Raw genomic sequence first — 20,999 nt, forward strand, 5'->3', positions numbered from 1 at the left:
CACATTAATGAGCATGTTTGCTGTTGACAACTGGCAACATTTAGAGCTCAAATAGTTCATATATTTACACCAGGATTTACACAAATATTTACAGCTCAAACCGTTACTCCTGGAGGTGATTAATTTATTAAAATTTAGTCAGGGATCTGGAAAACAACCCAGCCACTGGGGGGTTAACTCTCCCAAGAAATGGGAGGGTTGGCTCAGGAAGGGCATCTGGTGTAAAAACCTGTGCCAAAACGAATATGCGGATCAGATGATCTGCTGTGGGACCCATAGTGGGAGCAGGCAAAGGAAAACAATACAACAGTAGGTGATGATAGTTAAGGAAACTTTAATGTAAATTAACTATGGATTATATTCGTGTATTCATCTCCAGTAACTGTTTTATCCTGGCCAGAGTCATGGTGGCTGCAGAACCTATCCTGGGATCACTGACTGCAAAGGAATTTCACATTGGATGGTTTTAACATAGTGATAATACTTTAGGGTAAGATTTTTCAGATGCACAAGATTGTCTCTTTTAAACAATTCATTCCACATCCAGTCTTTTATCCAGTCTTTCACATGCAACGTAACATTTTTGTAAATAGGGAAGAAATTAAAGAAATATGCTCTGCTTCTAGTTACACTTGTAGTTCAAAATACATTCCTTTTATCTTCATAGTTCACCAGCGTATACAGATGTTTAACACCTGGAAATACTATGGTTGGATAGTAGAACTTTATAGTTTTACTAGTACTATAAAGGTCTTTAAAGACACTTAATATTTTCTATAAAACTTTGGGTTTTAGTATTGGTTTAAATCTATGAATAATATCAAAAACTGACGTGAAGAAAGGCTAAAAACCTTCATTAAAATTTTCATTCGAAGGCTATCACAGTCCAATGTAATTATGATCATTTATTACCTCATTATTGAAGAGAAATGACTGTATAAACAGTGGAGTCATTTGTAGTTTATTAACAGCTTCAGATATTTGAATGCTCCAACAAAAACAGTTTTCGTAAAATCTGGCCTCATGCAGTGATTTGCTGTTGTAGATTTCCTTTACTTTTTTTGTTGTTACAGCATATTATAGCGTTGCTTCTCCACTGCAGTCTGATTAAATAGCACAATACAAGCTGAAGCATTTTCTATATAAAACATCAAAATATCTCTGCATCAAGAATGTGATCTGCCTTGATGGTTAAAAACGTCTCAATCACAGCTGAGTGAATAATCGTAATTGGATATTGGATATACACTGTGTGTGTGTGTGTCAGAGAGAGAGGCAGAAAGGCAGACTGAATCTAGGCCTATAAATAATAGGCAGTATTATTGTAAGAGACCGTGTTTGGATTTATAATGTTTTATGTGTAAAGCAGGTTTATAATTTTCATCAATAGTGTTGGAAAATGCTTGATGGATTAGTCCAAAAGTATAAAAAGTGTGATTCATTGTGCATAATTCCAAATATTACTTCTAGGTTGTAGGAGGGTTGTACACTAATGCAAGCCAGAGTATGTATCTGCTATGCATAAAAAATCTCATATATAAATGTTCATTTTCATTCCTGTGGAGTTATAATATAAAAGGGGGAAAAATAATATGTACCCCTTTTTTAAAGCTATAACTTGAAAATGTTGGCGAACTGTATTTAAAACCAGGTGCCTGAGCAGCGACACGGCTCTTATGTGATTATAAGCTTCCCAAACAGCTGGACAACTGTACTTTAGTATAAACCAGACTGTCAGTTGTTGCAATTCTGAGGTTGTCTTTGTGCTTCATGTCCAAGCAGAACACAACACAGACATGTTTCAGGGTGGTTTGTGTAGACAGCACATGGCCAAGTCTGTTGTGACCGCAGTGTTCATGATGTAATGCTGGACCACTTTGACTAGCCTGTTAAACCTTGGGTCCTAAATAAAATACAGTGATCAGAAGCCCATTTAAACAGAAACAAGACTTTTAACAGGCACAAGGACTGTGTTACTACCGAACACCGCAACTCCTAAATCCTTAATATTCATAAAGCTAAATCTAAATCGAACAGGCCATGCCATTGCATTTTGTAAATAAGCAGACTACCTTCAAAAGGGGTCCAAGACCCTGCATGATTCCTGTTGAATGGCATTAATTAAGTGTTAAATTTTAATTAAACATGACATTTAATTAATGTGCAGTCCTCAGAGAACCAGAGATAAAATCATGCAGAACTGGTTTATTTTATGCCCTCACATCTGGCCATCAGACCTGAACACCTTATGAAGTTCTGAACTTTGGCATCTTAACACAGCTACATACCTTCAGAGACAAGTTCCTCAGGCAGTGGACTGAATCCAAGGGCTCTGCCCTCCTGTGTTGCTACTGCAGAGACTTGCGGTAATAATTGAGTCCATAAGGTCCTCACCCCAGAGTGTTGCCATGACAATGCACAGTGTGCTGAAGGCTGGCTCTTGGCTCCGGTGTGATGATGTGATTAACGGCTCCCACTCGAGGCCTCAGTCTCAGGTGTGGTGGTGAAGCAGAAGTAGGAAAGGCTGAGCTCTGATCCACTGGGGCCTTAATGACAATCTGTTCTGTGAGCACCCCTCTGTCACAGGCTATGTTTGCATCTGGAACTTTCCCCTTGATAACCCAACAATATGCATCAGCACCAAGCTGGATACGAGAAAGCTGACTGTTCCCCTGTATGCATCTGCTAAATTAGTTTTGCATTAGTCACACACTAGAATGACGTGTTACCCACCCGCTCAAATGAACAGTGCCAACACATTTTAATGCCAGTTATAAGGGACTGTGTTGTGAAATGTTGCATGTTTTCAGAAGAGTTAAGTTACTCTAATTACTGGAATTTAGTGCAATTTACAAGAGTCCCTAGGCCACTAACCACAAAACAATCCCAAATCAGATATACTACCATATTTTACCATGTTTATTACCATGTTTATAAACAAATTGTAATCTTTGGGGCATTCTGTGCCTCTCTCTATATATATAATGTCCCTGATTTATGATGAACACTTGATATTTATAACTGAGGAGTTTTTTAAAAGCAAAAGAATAAGAATAGTTTTGTTGGAGAAACTACTGACCATTTGGAGGGTGCCAGTAATACTGGATTTAATTCTTTCCCAGTCAGTTTATTTAACAATCAAGCGTGATAATACAGTAGTGAATTTAATTAATGAAATGGTCAGAAGTGTAAATTTGTAAAAGAAGCCTGACAGAAATAGTCAATGAGACAAAGCCCTAACTTCAAACGAAGGGAGATTAACCTTGTTCCTTTCTTCTCACCATTAGGGTTATTTTTTTTTTTTTTTGCAAACATAAAGGCCAATTAGTGACTCACTGTTCCCACTGGAGAAGGAGAATACTGCTGTCAATGTGCTGCATGAATCCTAAAGATCTCTGAATGCTAGCTCAAGGCAATAGACTCCATTATACAGTGTAATGGCAGGAAACAAACTATTGAGGCTTTTGTTATTACCGTGTGAATAATTTAAAAGTGGTTTATACATTATAATGCAATCAGTATCAGACATAACCAAGGTTACAAAAGCAATGTTTAATAGAACTGTGTTGTTTTTATTTCCAGTGTGTAATTTTCCAATGTTTCATTTAATTTTGGTTTAACTTTACTAAGTGCATGTTGTTCGGAGAGTAAAAGTATAAGGACATTACAAACTATTTCCATAAATCAGCTGGAAACGACGAAAGGAAAGACTCTAGCTCCTTGGCAAACTGAGACACGAAGCAGCAAACATCAGCACTTTACACAGCAGGAAACCACTTTATAAGTCTGTGTTACTCAGAATTGCATAGACGTCCTAGGTTACTGGACAAATTAAATGCATTTTATTCAAATTAAACCTAAACAAAATTACTTTATTATTTAAAGCCATTCTGCTTTAGTAATAGTGCAGCTAACAAAGCAGCTATGCTTATTTTTATTTCATGCAGTCACTAAAATAAAGTACAATTAAAACAAAGGTTGTCAAGGTGTCTCAGTAATGCTCTCGGTGCTTATTGGACAAATCCCCTCAGCCACACCCATAGATCTAGTGGAAATCCTTTCCAGAAGAGTGGAGGTTATTATGACAGTAAAGGGGAGACTAAATCTGAAATGAGATGTTCAACAAGCAAATAATAATACTACTAATAATAATAACATACACTGCTCAAAATTGTGTCATTTGTTGATGTGACAATGTCATCAACCCATTGAAGGCTAGATTCAAATGCACACCAAAAATCAAAGTATATATTAAAATTACAGGCTGATCCAACTTTCATAAATTTCATCCCAGCAACTCATAGTGTAAGTCAGCACTGTTTCTGGCCCCCAAATGCCTGCACTCCCATCAATGTCTGAGCATGCTCCTGATGAGATGGCAGATGGTGTCCTGGGGGATCTCCTCCCAGACCTGGAGGTCCTGGATAGTCTGTGGTGCTATTTGCTGACTAGATGCTCTGATACATAAAGTCCCAGAGGTTCTCGATTGGATTCATGTCTGGGGAACATCAGACATCAGGGCCCTTGTCATCCAGAAACTGCCTACACACTCTGGCTACATAAGGCTGAGCATTGTTATTCACCAGGAGGAACCCAGGGCCCACTGCACCAGCACAAGTTCTGACAATGGCTTTCATCCCAGTACCTAACAGCAAAAAGGGTACCATGGGCTAGCATGTGGAGGTCTGCACAGCCCTCCAAGAATATTCCTCCCCAAACTATCACTGACCCACCACAAAACCAGTCATGCTGGAGACAACATAATGTTCCCCACAGCATCTCCAGACTCTTTCATGTCTGTCACATGTGCTCAGTGTGAACCTGAGAGAAAGGGGTGCCAATGGCAGACCTGCCAATTCTGGTGTTCTCTGGTAAATGCCAATTGAGCTGCACAGTGTTAGGCTGTGAGCACAGGTCCAACTAGAGGAAGCTGGGCTCTCATGCCACTCTCATGGAGTCTGTTTCTGACAGTTTGATCAGAAACAAACACACCAGTAGCCTGCTGGAGGGTTGTAGGTTTCTGGCGGTGCGCCTCCTGTTCCTCACAAAAGAGCTGATACTGGTCCTGCTGATGGATTGTTGCCTTTCTACAGCCTTGTCCAGCTCTCTTTGTATAACAGCCCATCTCCCGGTATCTCCTCCATGCTTCATGCTGTGCTGGAAGACACACCAAACGTCCCTGTGACAGCATGTATGGATGTGACAGCCTCGAGGAGCTAGACTACCTGTACTGCCTCATGCTACAACTGTCCACTGACAAGGACCCTAACAAAACAAAACTAGAGACAAATCAGTCAGAACAGATAAGGAGAGAGCAATTATCTGTGGCCACTACCTACAAAACCATTCCCTTGTCTTACTGTTGCCTCTCCAGTGTACTTGTTGTCACTTTCATTTGCACCAAAGCAGGTAAAACTGATTCACAATCACTTATGCTATAATCCCATGCTCAGAGTTTGCATGTTCAACAGCTTCTTTTGGGTATTTCCTCCCCAAGGCAAAGACATGTGCTGTAGGATGATTGCCATCTCTAAACTGTTCATAGTGTATATGTGTGTGTGTGTGAGTGATGGGTGAGGGTTGGCACCCTGCTTTGTGCCCGGAGGCCCCTAGAATAGATGCCAGGTTCGCTGTGAACCTGTGCAGGATAAGCAGTACAGAAAATGGATGAAACAAAACACAGAAACAACAATTTATATTTAGGGGCTCTGTTAGGTAAGCAGTTATGTGACTAACTACTTCAGGGTCATGTCAAATTTTAAGCCAGCAGGAGCAAGCACACAGGAAAAACAAGCAAATATAACATGAGGACATTCAGTCAGAGCACTCACCTGCCATATACTGCACCAGTGTCTAAAACATCTTGCATTTGTTTTATGTTTTAAATAGCAAAACTCATCCTACCGTCTTTTTAATGCCATTGTGCTTCTGCTCTACAAAAGATATGGCAGTTGTTTGTTTGTAGAAGACAAGCTATTAATCTGTAATGTGGACTCCAGTCTATTACAGTAATTACTAAATGAAGGTGGTGACCCCCAAATATCAGCACAGTCCAACTAAACAATTACAACTAAGCAATTATAAATATTAATGAACATGAAATATCACACGATTTTTAAATAATTGAACAAACAGCAAAACATTAATATTCTCCCCCTCCCTCCCCAAAAAAGCAGATGGCAGGTAGTGAAATACACTAATAGTCTATTCCTCTTCTTGCATTTAACTTGAACATAATATTCACTTAAGTAATGCTTTTTTTCATGATGAAACTGAACCCAGGAATTAGATGTATCCAAATGAATCTTGGATAATCTAGTTTAGTGTAAGACATGCAAATGGCCTGACTACATTACCAAGTCTCATTTATATCTTTGGAGTCAAGCGTAGGTTTTGGCGTTATGGAATTAGATTAGACATCACACTGATTTTATATTAGGTTCGGCATGGATTAATTATCCTCATCTTATACACGAATATGATTAGCATTTTAATTATGTCAATCAAAACACTGAATAGGGTAATAAAGAGTACAACTGGGGTCTCTTAAATGAGAAAACATCCTCCGAAATAGGAGAAAATATTCCGACTTTTACCCTAGTGTTCTGTTCAATTCAGAATTGACACTGGTTTACATTTGTGGAGTCAAACTAAAATGCTCCCCACACTCTAATGCTCTGTATAGGGTTTTTTTAATATAGTTGATGAGTAAATTCACTCGGTCATGTATTATTTGCACTCATACCTGCTTGTAGGAGTATCCCCAGGCATAAGAAGTGGTTTCGTTTTTACTGTTTCCCCGAAAAACACAGATGCATTCAAGGCTAGTCATTTCAAATATCCTTTTCTATCACAGCTCACTAAAACAATGTGGCCCAAGAGCAGTACATAAATTACAAAGTAGTAAACAGAACACTGCAGCTAAAAACTGATACTGAAGTATGGAACGGTCTAGGAGAACCAATATGTTAAAGAATTAAATCATTTATAACGGGGAAACATAATAACTGACACTACTAAGTGACATACAACTCTCAGTTTTGAGAAACCCAGCAGCAGTATTCTATCTTTATTTCCATTTGATCATGCCAGGCCACAGTTAAAACACTCCTGTCCCATTCCACGTTTCCAGTACAATAAGTCTCATCTGCGAACTGTTTCAATATCAAAATAGGCAAGCATGAAATGTCTTCTAGACTTTTCCAAAAACAAAAAAATAAGGAATCTCAGCACTGACAAACTAGTACTTCACACATACAATGAATAAATGAGGAACATATTTCTAAGACCACTTTGCAGTTTTTAGGCTAATTTGGCTTAATATTATATCGAATGTTAAGCTAAACAATGAGAGTGTAATGACTACATGAAACATTTGCTCAAGTCACAATGTCACAAAAAAGTCAGGTTTGCAAAATTTTAACAAAAGCACTTAGGCCAAAAAGTAGGAAAATTTAAAATATCTTTCTGCGCAATCTAACAATCACACACACACAGGCACAACACATTTTAACAACATTTTAACTAATAAATAAAAAATAAATTACCTCACACAGTTCTATAAATACAATTTGAATAATGAAAATCTTTCAAAACATGATAAAGTCGAAGGAGTCTTTTTCAAGGAGTCTGATTTGGCAGTTTAGTGTTCTGTATTATTTTTAGTCCTCAGCAAAATGTTCCTCTCATTTAATGAGCTACAGATTGTGTCATGTTGCAGGAAAAACTTTTTTTTTTTTCCCCATAGAATATAATCCATCTTCACAGCATTTGTAATCAGCATTTCCCTGACTCGGGGCATGACACTGTAAGCTTAACAGAGTTAGGTTTTACATATAAGAACATCTGCAAATGGTCCCAAAAGGTTCTTGTTAAAGATACAGCGCACCCACACTAAATATGTGGTAAAGGGCTTAATGTTGTCTGAAAATGTATAGTTCTGTTGGGGGAGAATGTAAGGCATGTACGTGTTCTCTCCCTGCTCCTGGATCCACACTTCATATTTTACCTCTCTTACCTTCAAGTACTTGAGATTCCAAGGAATCTGCCAAGACACAGAGAGCTTTGCTTCATGGGCAGCCTGCACTGATGTCTGGCACTTGGGTTGTCTGACCCGACCAGGATGTATTACACTGGCAGGTTTGCTCTTTTTCAGATTAGGCTTAACTTTTAGACCTTCTCGAATGACTTCCAGGAAGGACGGAATGTCCACAATGGTGTCTTGATAAATCCGGAAAAGCCACTCTGGGTTGCGACAACAGAGGTGTCTTGGCACCTCCTTGCTGGTTAGGATACGTTCCTGTTCCTCTTTCTCCAAGTGAGTGATGCCTCCTTGCTCCCAGGGGCGGTCAGGATAGGCCACAGAGTTCTCTTCGTTGGTGTTTCTCCATGCTATATACTGCAGGTCCATTCCTGGCAAGGAGGCCAGAGTTTTATATGGTGTATAATGTTCAGGGTTGACTGCATATGGGAAAAGCTCAATGACAGCAGCCCCCCGTGGTAGGAACATGGACATGATGAGCTGGGCACCGTGCATACTGACCAACATGGATGCCGCACTGATGAGCTGGACTATGCTTGCAAATGTTTGGTCCTCCAAGGACACGGTGACTGTCCTCATTTTGTACTCTTGAGCCAAAGCAAGAAGCAACTCTGCCTCGTTGAGTATCAGCCTATTAGAAGCTCTACTAAACACTACTATATAATCATCACCTTCAGGCCTCTCCTCTGTGGTGATATTAAGCCTGTCCATTATGAAATAGGCAAACTGACGAATCTCATTCCCAGACACCAAAATGTTGGCTTTGGGCCCTTGGGGCTGTACAAAGCCATACTGGTACCATGTGGTCATCTTTGACAATCCAACATAAGATTTGGTGAAGCACATGAGCTTGCCAAAGTTCCTCAAATGCTCTTTAAGTAGCGGTTGCTTGCTGCTAAGGAGGCGATAGAGATCAAAATGGCTCCCCTCTCCCCAGCCTTCCATGAAGACAAGCCTGGCCTCATCGTCCAAGTCTGTGTACTGCTGCATGGTGTAGAATATTGGAAGGAGATCATCGTGGAAGATGTGCATAAGGTTATCAGCATTGAAGCGATTAAGGATGAGAGTGACATCTGGCACAAACACAGGCTTCGGCATATACTTTAGTGCAGCTGCAGGCAGTTCCAAGAAGTTAAAATACTGTGTATTATGATCCTCAACAGAGGACAAGTCTAGCAGGGCTGGTTGGAAGCGACGAGGGCCCAAATTGGGAAGCATGACTGAGGCATTGCTATGGAAGAATATGAACTCCTCAGCCTCGGTACAATAGCAAAGATAGTCAAAGCGGCAGATGCGGTCAGTGTGCATCTTGCCGGTGCAAACCATCCTTGTACCCTGCTCTTGCAGTGCCAACAGGGCAGCATGATAATCTATGCGCACATGTGAAAGTTCCTGGGACTGGCGAGTCAGCTGTAGCTCCTCTTCCAGTTGGGCCATGTGGTCGCTTAGCTGAACATACTTCCATAGCAGGGCTGCGACCAGCGACACAAGCAGGCCATTTAGCACTGCTGCCAGGTTCATTCTACAGCCTAATGCATGCATTGCAGCTGAGCTCCAACACCATGCTCATGCTCGACCTGCAGAAGAAGAAAAAAATGATACATTAAAAACTGTGGTTGTAAACATGGGATTATTCTCCATTTTCTTATTTACTCATCGACAACTTAAAGAGAATCTGTTCTTCTGACCCTTATCCTTCCTTAAAGATAGAAAGCTTTAGAACTGCCTAGAATTCATTTTCTTTTTCTGGTACATTATATGGCCAAAGGGATGTGGACACTGCACCATCAAACCTGCAAGTGTTTTCTGAACATCTCACTCCAGATTTAGTGATGCCTTTGCACTTAGTATAACCTCCACTCATCTGAAAGGCTTTCTGCTAGATTTTAGAGAATAGTTGTGGGGATTTTCCCATTCAGCCACGTGAGCATTATCGTCAGTCACTGATGCAGAGTAAGGAATCCTGGGGTGCAGTCGGCATTCCAGTTCATCCCAAAGGTGTTCAATGGGGTCGAGGTCAGGGCTTTATAGGCCATTCAAGTTCTTCCACACCTACATTGGCAAACCATGTTTCCTTGGACTTCAACCTTCATGGTTTGTGAACAGGGGCACTGTCATGCTGGAAAAATTTTGGACCCTTACTAGTGAAAGAAAACTGTAATGCTAGAGCATACAAATACATTCTGTACAATTGTGTGCTTCTAAATTTATGGCTACAGTTTAAAGCCCAGATAATATTTAAGGTCCACATTCAAGTGTGACGGTTAGGTGTCCTCAAACCTTTTGCCTTATAGAGCATGTCTTCCCTCTCAATAGTAAGTTACAGCAAAGAAAGATCAGTAGTTTAACTTCACACCTTAGTATCTAATTTTCTGAGCTGCTGACTTTCTCTTATACTATTCAGATCTATGGAACAGACCCAATGGCCTAACACACACACGCTTCGTATTCCCAGTTGGTGTGTCCATCTACGTCCATCTATTTGAGAGATTATTTGCCTTGTGGTGATTATTACAATCTTCCAGTTACTGTCTGCTATAATATGAGCATTATAAATCTGAATCAATATTTGCTTGGAGCACCTTCTGTAAACTTGCCTGGCAAAAAATCTTTTCATTTTCTTCTGACAAATTTTCTCAAAAGCTCTATTTGGATGACATTAATTTTACATGTGGAGCTCTGGACATTCCATCCCTTACAGGTGCTTCTCTTGGGGCTTTATTCATGTCCAGACAGGCAGATTGTTTTTCTCTCACCAGTCTTGAGAAAATTGAAAAAGTTCTTTCCCCCCAGACAGTCAAGGCTAGGCTGAGAATTGTAACACTGCTATGGATAGATATCTTAGTGATTTAAAATGACATTATTGCCTCATGCTTTAGAATATAGTCACAACTTGTATATAGTCAGCTGTAAATGTGTATCCATAGACTTTGTTAACAGTTCTGTCACTCTTCAATTGACCTGGCTTGTATATGTCCTCACTTTGATTAAAATACAGACATATTCTACATGTTGTGTTATATAAATACATACATAAATGTGACTGTTTCAAAGCTGTCTGAATGCAATTTCTGGATGTTAGCCCAAATAAATCATAGGAGCAATAAGAAAACCAGAGAAAACTCAAAGAAGATGAGTTTGGAGAAGCTAGAACACAAAAACCATGGCCAATGCCACTCTGTTCTTACATGGCTCAATGAAATGTTGGAGAGTAATGGAGGAGAATCTCAGGCAAAAACACAAATGCTTACTTGATTAACTAAAAAAAAAGTTGCTCAGGTTCTATTTTGGCAAAGCCAAGTGATGTAGTGTCTATTTGTGGATGCTAATTTGGGAATCAGGTGCTTTTTACGACATGAAACAACTCAACCTCAGAGTGGATACCAGTAGCAGCACTGCTTTACACTCCTAATGAAGGAGAAAAGAGAGATCAGTTTGGGTTTCTTAGTTATGAAATGATGCTGATGTGTTTAAACCCCAGTACAGTCCACTGTTGGTCCTCTGAGCAAGAGCATTTCCCTACCATAATTAAAAAGGAAAAAATCTGGATGAATGGCAATGAATTACAGTTATTCCAGTTACTAGATCTATATAACAGATCTGAGAACAGAACAAACAGAACAGATACAAAAAGACACTACAGTCTCTGCTAGTGGCAGAAAAACAAAATCATAAAAATGCCAATATTTCAATAAACTATAAACAGAGAAAGAGCCCACACTTGGCCAGCTCATAGTCCAGGAAAGGTAATTTTACCACATGATGCAAAAGGGCACATCTCTCTCAGTATCATTTTTATCCACAGAGTATCAGATGTTGAGAGTCAGGAAGCATTACCTTCCAGTCCAATCATCCAGGACAAGGACGACAGCAGCAGCAATGTTTCCATTTGTGTGCTTTAATCCTGTTCACTGAGCAAACGGATGCATGAACCATTAACTGTTACTGCCACTTTAGTGTTATACATAACACTAAAGAACCACTCATGCCCCTGAAGGCACTGAAGAACACAAAGTGTGTTCAGACGATTCCAGAAATAACCATTATGTAAAAATATAAGCAGTGTTCGGAAATAGAACAACTGAGCGATTTCTATCCATTTTTGAATCTGAACTGTTAAAATACTAAAATACAATAATATAGTACCAAATACATATTATCCAGTATATTCTAAATATTTACATATCATTCTCAGTATCTAATGAGTCTCCTCTGGTAATTTTCCCCCACGTTACTACGGATATGATGGACAATTCATTCAAATGTTTAAGGCTTTCAGTGGTTTATACATTCCTCAGCTAAACAACTACAAATATCTGCAGCTGCAAGAGGGACCATGCATACCTTAATGTACAAATTTGCCCTTTATAGCGGAGCTGTCATATTTAATCTAACACGCTTGCTAATCTATATAACTAATACTGAAATAAAAGCCTCTGGGAGGATGTAGATTTGCCGTATAAGCTCAGGATGAAATAAATTGAATTTTTCAAATATTAATAAGTCTTTTGGATTTGTTCTGCTTTGTGGTTTACCTTTACACCAGGCAGAATTTCTGTCGCGGAAGAAGCCAGCTATTGGCTTCACTGATCTGTTTCACATTAGCTGGTTTACTCACAGTCGGTCTGTTCCATCTCAGTTGAGATAAATGAGATGGCAATGTTGCTGGAACACTCTTTATGCCTTCAGAGTGTCTAATTTACTGTCTGTGCTTAAGCTAATGCACTCATCCTCAAACTACCCAATAAAATTGTCAGAATTATTTGCCAAAAAAATGTACATAGAGCCATGAGGTACTGTGAGTATTTAAGCAGATTCTTCAGTGACAAATTCTTGTATATTTAGTCTAGTTTTTATCCAGGGGAAAGGTTTTCATGTTGATCTACACCACTGAGACAGACAAACGCATTAAAGAGACACTGAGGTGAGTAAATTGGCACTAATTTGCTAAAAGCACTAAAAGACGCTTTAAGCAGTTAACATCATGAGATTTGGCGTTAATGCAGTCATTCAGACATAATTCATATAGCATATAGCAAGCATGGGCCATGTCCTTGAGCTGCTCTCCTCCCTGCTCTCCTTATGAATGGAGAGGTAAAGCAGAGATGACAGGGCTCCCTTGGCTCTGTGGCATACAGCTGTGCTGTTTGCTGTGGGGATGATAAGCACCACAATGATGGGGGGAAGGCGGCCTAGTGCTTCTAATGCATTTTAATCAGGCTCGTGGAAAGACACTGCTCTCAGTCTTCCATTGGCCCTCGTCCCTGATACGTCCCAAAGAGAGAACCAACGATGCATCTTCTCTGTTCTAGCCTAGTACTTTTTCTCCCCTCCGAACATCAAACAACTGACAAGGCTGGAAAAAAAAAAATCAGTTACACCCTCATTGTCCACTGCCTTATTGTCTGTCCCTTCAACCATCTTCCTTCATCCAAGTGTGTCCATCTTCATTTTAACTCCGCTGTGAGGCAACAGATTTGTTTAAAACGGGTATTAAAACTGATCAAAGTTATCAGCAGTCATGGGGCTTCACACTTCAGTAATTCATGTGAACTGTAAAGTGGCACTATTTTAAAGATCATTCTAAAAAGCAACTCTGTTTAACATATTTCCTAGACCCAGGATAAGCAGATGTGTTTAGGTTTCATCAACAACAAAACAATTGAATGCAAAATGCTGTTAATATAGTGCAAGCTCATTGTTGAGCATTTTGCCACCTACTGCACTAAACTGAGGTGATATCTGACCCACGCACTGACCAAACTATTTTTACTGTTCTGACAGACTAGCATAAACAAACACACAATCTTTTTTTCAGAATCAGGAACATGCAGGTGAGAGAAAGCACTGCTAAATCTGATCCAATCTTGGTCATAAAGCTCTCCTCCTAGCACAATACATCACCTCGGAAGGTAGCCAAATCTCATAATATCTTTTGTACTGGACAGCACACCACAACCCGTAGCCAAACCTTTTTTTAAAAGCACATGATCACATACACATTAATTTCCCCTCAGTCTGTATTTGACTGGCATGAAATATGTTTCCAAATGATGCATTTGCTCTTTTCTGATTCATCAATTGTCTCAGAGAATGCTTGTACTGAAATCCAAAAGTTTAAGCATTCAGTTGTTTCTGCCTGAGAAGAAAAAATATTTTATATGTACATATAATAAAGCAAGAATCATATCTAAGCCACTTTTTGCATGCTCGATATCATCCATGTAGATATAACTGCTAGGTGCAAAAACATTCCGAGAGCAGAAGCCAAATTCATTACTGGGTCACAGATATCACCGATTTCTGACTGGTTATAGGCAATTTGCCTGCTAGCAGCAACGAAACGGCCATTGTGGCCCAGAAGCCCCATGCTCCTCAGAGACGCATGAGGAATGGAGCTGAGTTAGTCCTCCTGCAGGGGTTACGAGAAACAATGTCATTTGGTCCCATGAGGGGGAAAAAAAAAGGACCGTACGGAACTGCAGCACTGAGGTGAGGATAAGAGACAAGTATAGGAGAAAGCTAAATGTGTGCCAAATGCGAGAATATTTTAAATATATAGGCTTGTAGATATTTATAGATTTTGCAGATGAGCTCTCTAATAAGGCGACACTGAAGCACAGCAGGTACCATCTGACAGCTCCACGTTCCTCACTTCAGTCCTGAGCTCCTGGGCTACTGTCAGTGTGCAGTTTCCATGCTCTCCTTGGGTCTGTATGGGTTTCTCCAGTTCTCACACAGTTCCATAGAAATAAATATATAAATAAATGAGTGACTGATTAAGTAAGCAACATATTTATTTACTTACTTACTTACTTACATAAATAAATCATGCCGGTAGGTATGATACTGGTAAGGCTGCAGATCCAACATGACCCTAACCAAAATAAAACCAGTGAGTGAAGATGAATGACTGATCAGGGACTTGTAAAAGACTGCACCAAAATAACTGGTTCAGTAAAAGTTGCTCTTCAAATTTCTGAACATAATAAACACGAGGCTTTCTCACGTTATGGGCGATCTTTAAGTATTTTATTCCAGTTGTTCTGTACTTAAACTGTAAAGACTCACATATACATTTGAAGCTGTATCCGAATTTATGTATAGAGCATGAAAAAAGGGGGTAAAACATACATGTTGAGGCAATAAACAAAAATAAAACGATAAGGCACCATTGAGTGACTATACTGTTGTATATTATGCACAGATGTGCGCGTGCCTTTACCATCTTCCACCTGCATATGTGTGGAATATCAGCTCACAGAGAGCATCCAGTTCTCCTCTCCTAGACTTAGCCGGCGGAAAACTTTTTCACTTTCTCAAATAAGATTCATCAACAGAAACAGGATAAAACGGCGTACATTTTCTGTCAACTATGGCAAATAATACATTACTTACCAAAAAGCAGATAAACAGGTCACGGATCTCACAAGTCAGTGCGGTTACAGTGCTTCAGTAAAGGCTAAGAATGCGTGCAGCTCAGTGAACGGTAGACACGGCTAGCGTAGTTTCGCAAAGCGCACGAGACCATCTGATTTCTCCGAAGCAAACAAGCACCGATTACAGCTTAAAGGAGCTAAAATGCTTCGATTTCTTTACAACACGGACAGGTGATTTTCTCACAGTTCTGTTAGTGAGCTGAATCCGACTCACGAACTGTCAGTCTGTACAAGCCTAACCCGGCTGAGGGAAACTCCACCCACGAGAACTGAGCTCGGAAGAGAATCTCGCGATATGTCAACGTGGAAGCGCGTTGCCTTGGGCTCGTTAACGAAGTCGCTAATTGGCCCTGTACAAAAGGAAGCAGTGATATGTGCCCCTGTCTAGTAAATGAGAGCTTTACAAGTGTTACTGGAAAAAAAAAAAACAAGGGGAAATGTAAGGCCATGCTGGTGCAGCAGGTGGTGTTTCTATCTCACAGCTCTAGGGCTCAAGGTTCGATTCTGTGTTTGAGTTATTGTCTGTGCAGAGGGGGTTTTTTTATGTGTAGGTTTCATCTGGGTTTTCTATTTTCCTCCTCCAGCCTAAGAAACATGTCAGTAGGTGGACGGTTACTGCCTCACACCAAGTGTTGCTGGGATTTATTCCGGATGTATTTAAAATGAAGCAGTTACTGAACATGAACGATATACACTGATCAGGTATAATATTATGACCACCGATAGGTAAAGTGAATAACACTGATTATCTCCTCATCATGGCACCTGTTAGTGGGTGGGATATATTAGGCAGCAAGTGAACATTTTGTCCTCAAAGTTGATGTGTTAGATGGGCAAGCGTAAGGATTTGAGCAAGTTTGACAAGGGCCAAATTGTGATGGCTAGATGACTGGATCAGAGCATCTCCAATACTGCAGATCTTGTGGGGTGTTCCCGGTCTGCAGTGGTCAGTATCTATCAAAAGTGGTCCAGGGAATGAACAGTGGTGAACTGACGACAGGGTCATGGGCACCTAAGGTTCATGTGGAGAGAGAAGGCTGGCCCGTGTGATCCGATCCAACAGACGAGCTACTGTTGCTCAAATTTCTGAAGAAGTTAATGCTGGTTCTGATAGAAAGGTGTCAGAATACACAGTACATGATGCCTGTTTTGACAGCAAAAGGGGGGATCAATACAATATTAAGCAGGTGGTCATAATGTTATGCCTGATCAGTGTATATATTGATGCTGACTTCATTTAAGGCCAAGGCTCACTCAGTGTCTTATCACTCTACTCTGCTGAGGATGAAATTACTCACTATCATTATTTTTTACAGGTTTTTTACAGATACTGTTCCTTATTGAATATGAGACCCACTTAAACTCACCACAGAATATTTGGAGTGTAATAACATTTAGTCTGGTGAATCTGGTGAACACAAATATCACAATTAATCAATAACACCCATCTTAATCCCACCCATAAGATACATTAGCACGCATTAAATGGGATGTAATGAAAAAAGGCATCCCTTGGCCTGGGCTCCAGTGATATGCTTATACAATCACTTCCTTTACGCAATATTATTTTTGGACAGTGGAGCACTTTTATGATCCCCAAAACACCAATAACTTATACACAGCTCTCAGTGGACACAGACACAGTCTCATCCACAATAGCAGAGAAGTTGATATGTGTATTAATGTCTATAGTTTGTCAGTAATCCAGGTTTCTCTCACAGCTGCTATGATGACCTATAGAAGCCACGGTTTGACAGCTTGTCTGATCACAGATGTAGTCAACAAAAAATTCTGATAATAAAAGCCACTTTATATCTCTGCCTTATATTGGGTTCAAACAGCAAGTTGCACAGACCGACTAGCACAGGTTATGCTATTGGACAGTTGCTTTTGTGTGGGGGTTGAAGAGGTTTTAAACCTTTGAAAAATGTCCTTATTAGCTCATGTGGTCCCAACACCAATAAAAACAGCAATCAGTTCTTGGTATGTAGACAATGCTGCTATGATTTAGAGTAGATCAAGACAGGAAATAACAAAGCCATTTGGTAAGGGCTGCATGCCAGGAGCTCTGGCGGAAGTTGAATAGGCCGTATTCTTCCATGGCGTGTGAGGAGCTCTGCCCATGTCGCCATCAACATTAAACCACAGTTAGAACAAAGCTGTGTAAGTGCATGCCAAAAATGATCCAGTCCCAAGCAATCTGGTCATTGGTCACATTCAACATCCAACTCCATCAGGGCTTGGCATAACAAGCAGGTTGCCACTGTGTCCTGAAATGCTAATTCAATGTTTGATCATGAAATACTGTTGCAATTTTAACTTTTTGACTTTCCATGGCTGCTGCATAATTCCAGGTGTTATTTCCTAGTGTTAATATCTTCATTATTATTCTAAAGTGGTAAACTATATTAACATAAAATGAAGAAAAAGATTATGAGCAGCTGTGCCAAAATTTGGAGCAGGTATATATTATTGGTCCCCAGAAACCTTTGTTTTGTCTTTGAGCTGTCCCGGTCGTATAAGCATTAAAGCAGTGTGCTGCCAATTTTTTCAATATTTTCCAATATTTCCAGAATTCTCAAAGTGTTTCAATTCTCTTGTACCGTAGCAATTTTCCAATAATTGTTTTCTTTGTTAAATAATACATTTTTATTCAAAATCCTTTTATTAAAAAACTTTTCAGAAGTAATAATAATAATAATAATAATAATAATAATAATAATAAACCCCAGCCCGCCTGCCTGAACGACTACCGTCCAGTGGCCCTGACCTCAGTGGTGATGAAGTGCTTCGAAAGACTCATCAGAGACTTCATCACTTCTTCCCTACCTGACACCTTGGACCCGCTACAGTTCGCGTACCGTCCCAACTGATCTACTGAGGACGCCATCGCACACCTCCATCACACAGCCCTGAGCCATCTGGACAGCAGAAGGGGGAATTATGTCAAAATGCTGTTTGTCGACTACAGTTCAGCGTTTAACACCATAATTCCCTCCATACTAACCACTAAGCTGGAGATCCTGGGCCTTAGCCCATCCCTGTGTCGGTGGATCTCCAACTTCCTGCGAGACAGACCTCAGGCAGTACGGGTGGGCAACCATGTCTCACCCTCACTCACCCTCAGCACTGGTGCCCCCCAGGGTTGTGTTCTGAGCCCCCTGCTGTACTCTCTGTACACCTTTGACTGTGTGGCCACTTCCAGCTCCACCAACATTGTGAAGTTTGCGGACGATACTGTGGTGGTGGGCCTGATCTCCAGTAACGACGAGATGGCCGACCTAGAGGAGATTAAAAACCTGGAGACATGGTGCCAGGTCAACAATCTCCTCCTGAACGTCAGCAAGACTAAGGAGCTGATAGTGGACTTTAGCACAAAGCAGGAGAGGAATTACCAGCCCCTCACCATCAACGGGACCCCAGTGGAGAGAGTGGACAGTTTCCGGTACCTAGGTGTCTACATCACGCAGGACCTGACATGGTCCTGTCACGTTAACACCCTGGTGAAGAAGGCCCGGCAGCGTCTTTATCATCTCAGACGCCTGAAGGACTTTAAACTGCCCTCAAAGGTGCTAAAGACATTCTACACCTGCACCATTGAGAGCATCCTGACGGGAAGTATCACTGCCTGGTTTAGGAACAGCACCAAACAGGACAGGCAAGCTCTCCAGAGGGTGGTGCGATCAGCCGAGCGTACCATCCGCACCGAGCTTCCTGACCTGGACACTATATACAGCAAGCGGTGCTGGACCAAAGCCAGGAAGATTATGAAGGACCTCAGCCATCCCAACAATGGACTCTTCTCTCTGTTGAGGTCAGGGAAACGTTTCCGTTCCTCGAAGGCGAACACAGAGAGAATGAGGAGGAGCTTCTTCCCGCAGGCCATTCGGGCCCTCAACCAGTACACCTAGGATCTGGACTCTCTGGTCTTACCCCCACACAACATAACATAACATTCTACCTCAGCTGATTGTTGCACATGCTAAATTGCACTACTTTGTACTCTGCACTACTCTGTACACACAATAACACTCACATTGTACATCTTCTCTGTACATCTTTGTGTGCACACTGCACTGTCACTTTACTCCCTGTTAAACTGGACACTATATTTTGCCTTATATACACTTCTACAATATATTTATATATTTATCTTACATATGCACACTGTACATACTATATTCTTTTGCAACACCATTTCAATGTTGACCATTTTATCTACATATATTCATATACTGTATCTTCTGTACATATAGAGTCTACACATATATTTATTTATATTGTTTTATTTTTCACATATACTATACATATACTATATTGTACTATATATATATATATATATATATATATATATATATATATATATATATATATATATATATATATATATATACATTTTTTTTAAAAAAAATTATATTTGTTATATATACATACATAGACATACAGTATATTTGCATATGCATATCTGACACTTGATTTTCTAGTTCACACATTTTCTTTTTTACTCTTTCCTCTTTTATGTAAGACAGTCGTAAAAAGCATTTCACTACATGTCGTACTTTGTATGATTTCGTATGTGACAAATAAAATTTGAATTTGAATTTGAACAATAATAATAATAATAATAAACAATATGCAGTTTCTGCCATAGTAGTTGTAACTATTGGACAATAACATTAGGACAAGTGAGTAATATAAACCTGTGATTTCAATCACAGTCAGAGCGGTGCTATTATAGAAAATGAATTCAAGAACTCGTCAATTAAAATGTATAAAAATATCCATACTCCTTATCCACTGTAAAACAAAGGTTTAGTTTAGCTGCCAGATCAGTGTTGTTTTGTTGCTGTTGCTTCTGAGGCTCTTGTGAAGATTGATTGAATGGCATCTTAAATTCTGCTAAGCACTGACACATTTTAGCCCAAACTCTGGTTGCCTTAGCTGGGAAGGTAAGACTTGGCAGTTTATTAGAATACATTTCAGATAAGAACCCTGTGCGTGCATTCAAAATCAACACCAAAATAGTTACTGTATTACAAAATCAGTCTTATAACATAAAACATGTGGTCGAAATTGTGCAAACCTAAGAATATTAAAGAGCCTGAAATGTTTTTCATGGAGTGGGTCCATAAAAATCTCTGGACAAGTGTCTCCAACCTTGCTAGACATAACAGCAAGAGACCTTGTGCTGTTTCAGCCTTCACTATTTGTTAATTGTTTACAGAGGAACGCTGCACTTAATCTTTTGATATTGGAAAAATGTAATTAAATGTCCTCATATGTGATTGACGTCTCAGCAACTTTCCCCAATGGGTGCCAGTATATTTTGTAATTGTGTCCCTGTTTGGCTGATCTGGCACTGAATTATATTAACAGTAACTGCAGTCAATAATTTAAGTAGTTAATATACATTAACCTTTAGGGTCAAAACTTTATGGAAGACCTGTCAGAGACAACTGTATTCTAAATGAATCCTAAATGTCTAGATTTATTATTAAATCCAAACTATATGCTTTAGT

General features: G+C 39.9%; 1 protein-coding gene across 1 annotated transcript; it reads right to left on the reverse strand.

Annotated features, from left to right (window-relative positions):
• Positions 1 to 317: 317 nt before the first annotated feature.
• pomgnt2 (protein O-linked mannose N-acetylglucosaminyltransferase 2 (beta 1,4-)) lies at positions 318 to 15,735 on the reverse strand. Its single transcript, XM_058402175.1, has 2 exons — positions 15,440 to 15,735; positions 318 to 9,618 (listed from the first exon to the last, which is right to left on the reverse strand). Exon 2 carries the CDS (start codon positions 9,581 to 9,583, stop codon positions 7,823 to 7,825), a length of 1,761 nt encoding a protein of 586 aa, XP_058258158.1. The 5' UTR covers positions 9,584 to 9,618; positions 15,440 to 15,735; the 3' UTR covers positions 318 to 7,822.
• Positions 15,736 to 20,999: the final 5,264 nt, after the last annotated feature.

Source organism: Hemibagrus wyckioides, linkage group LG01 (genome assembly GCF_019097595.1).
Source record: "Hemibagrus wyckioides isolate EC202008001 linkage group LG01, SWU_Hwy_1.0, whole genome shotgun sequence".
Taxonomy (NCBI): Eukaryota; Metazoa; Chordata; class Actinopteri; order Siluriformes; family Bagridae; genus Hemibagrus; species Hemibagrus wyckioides.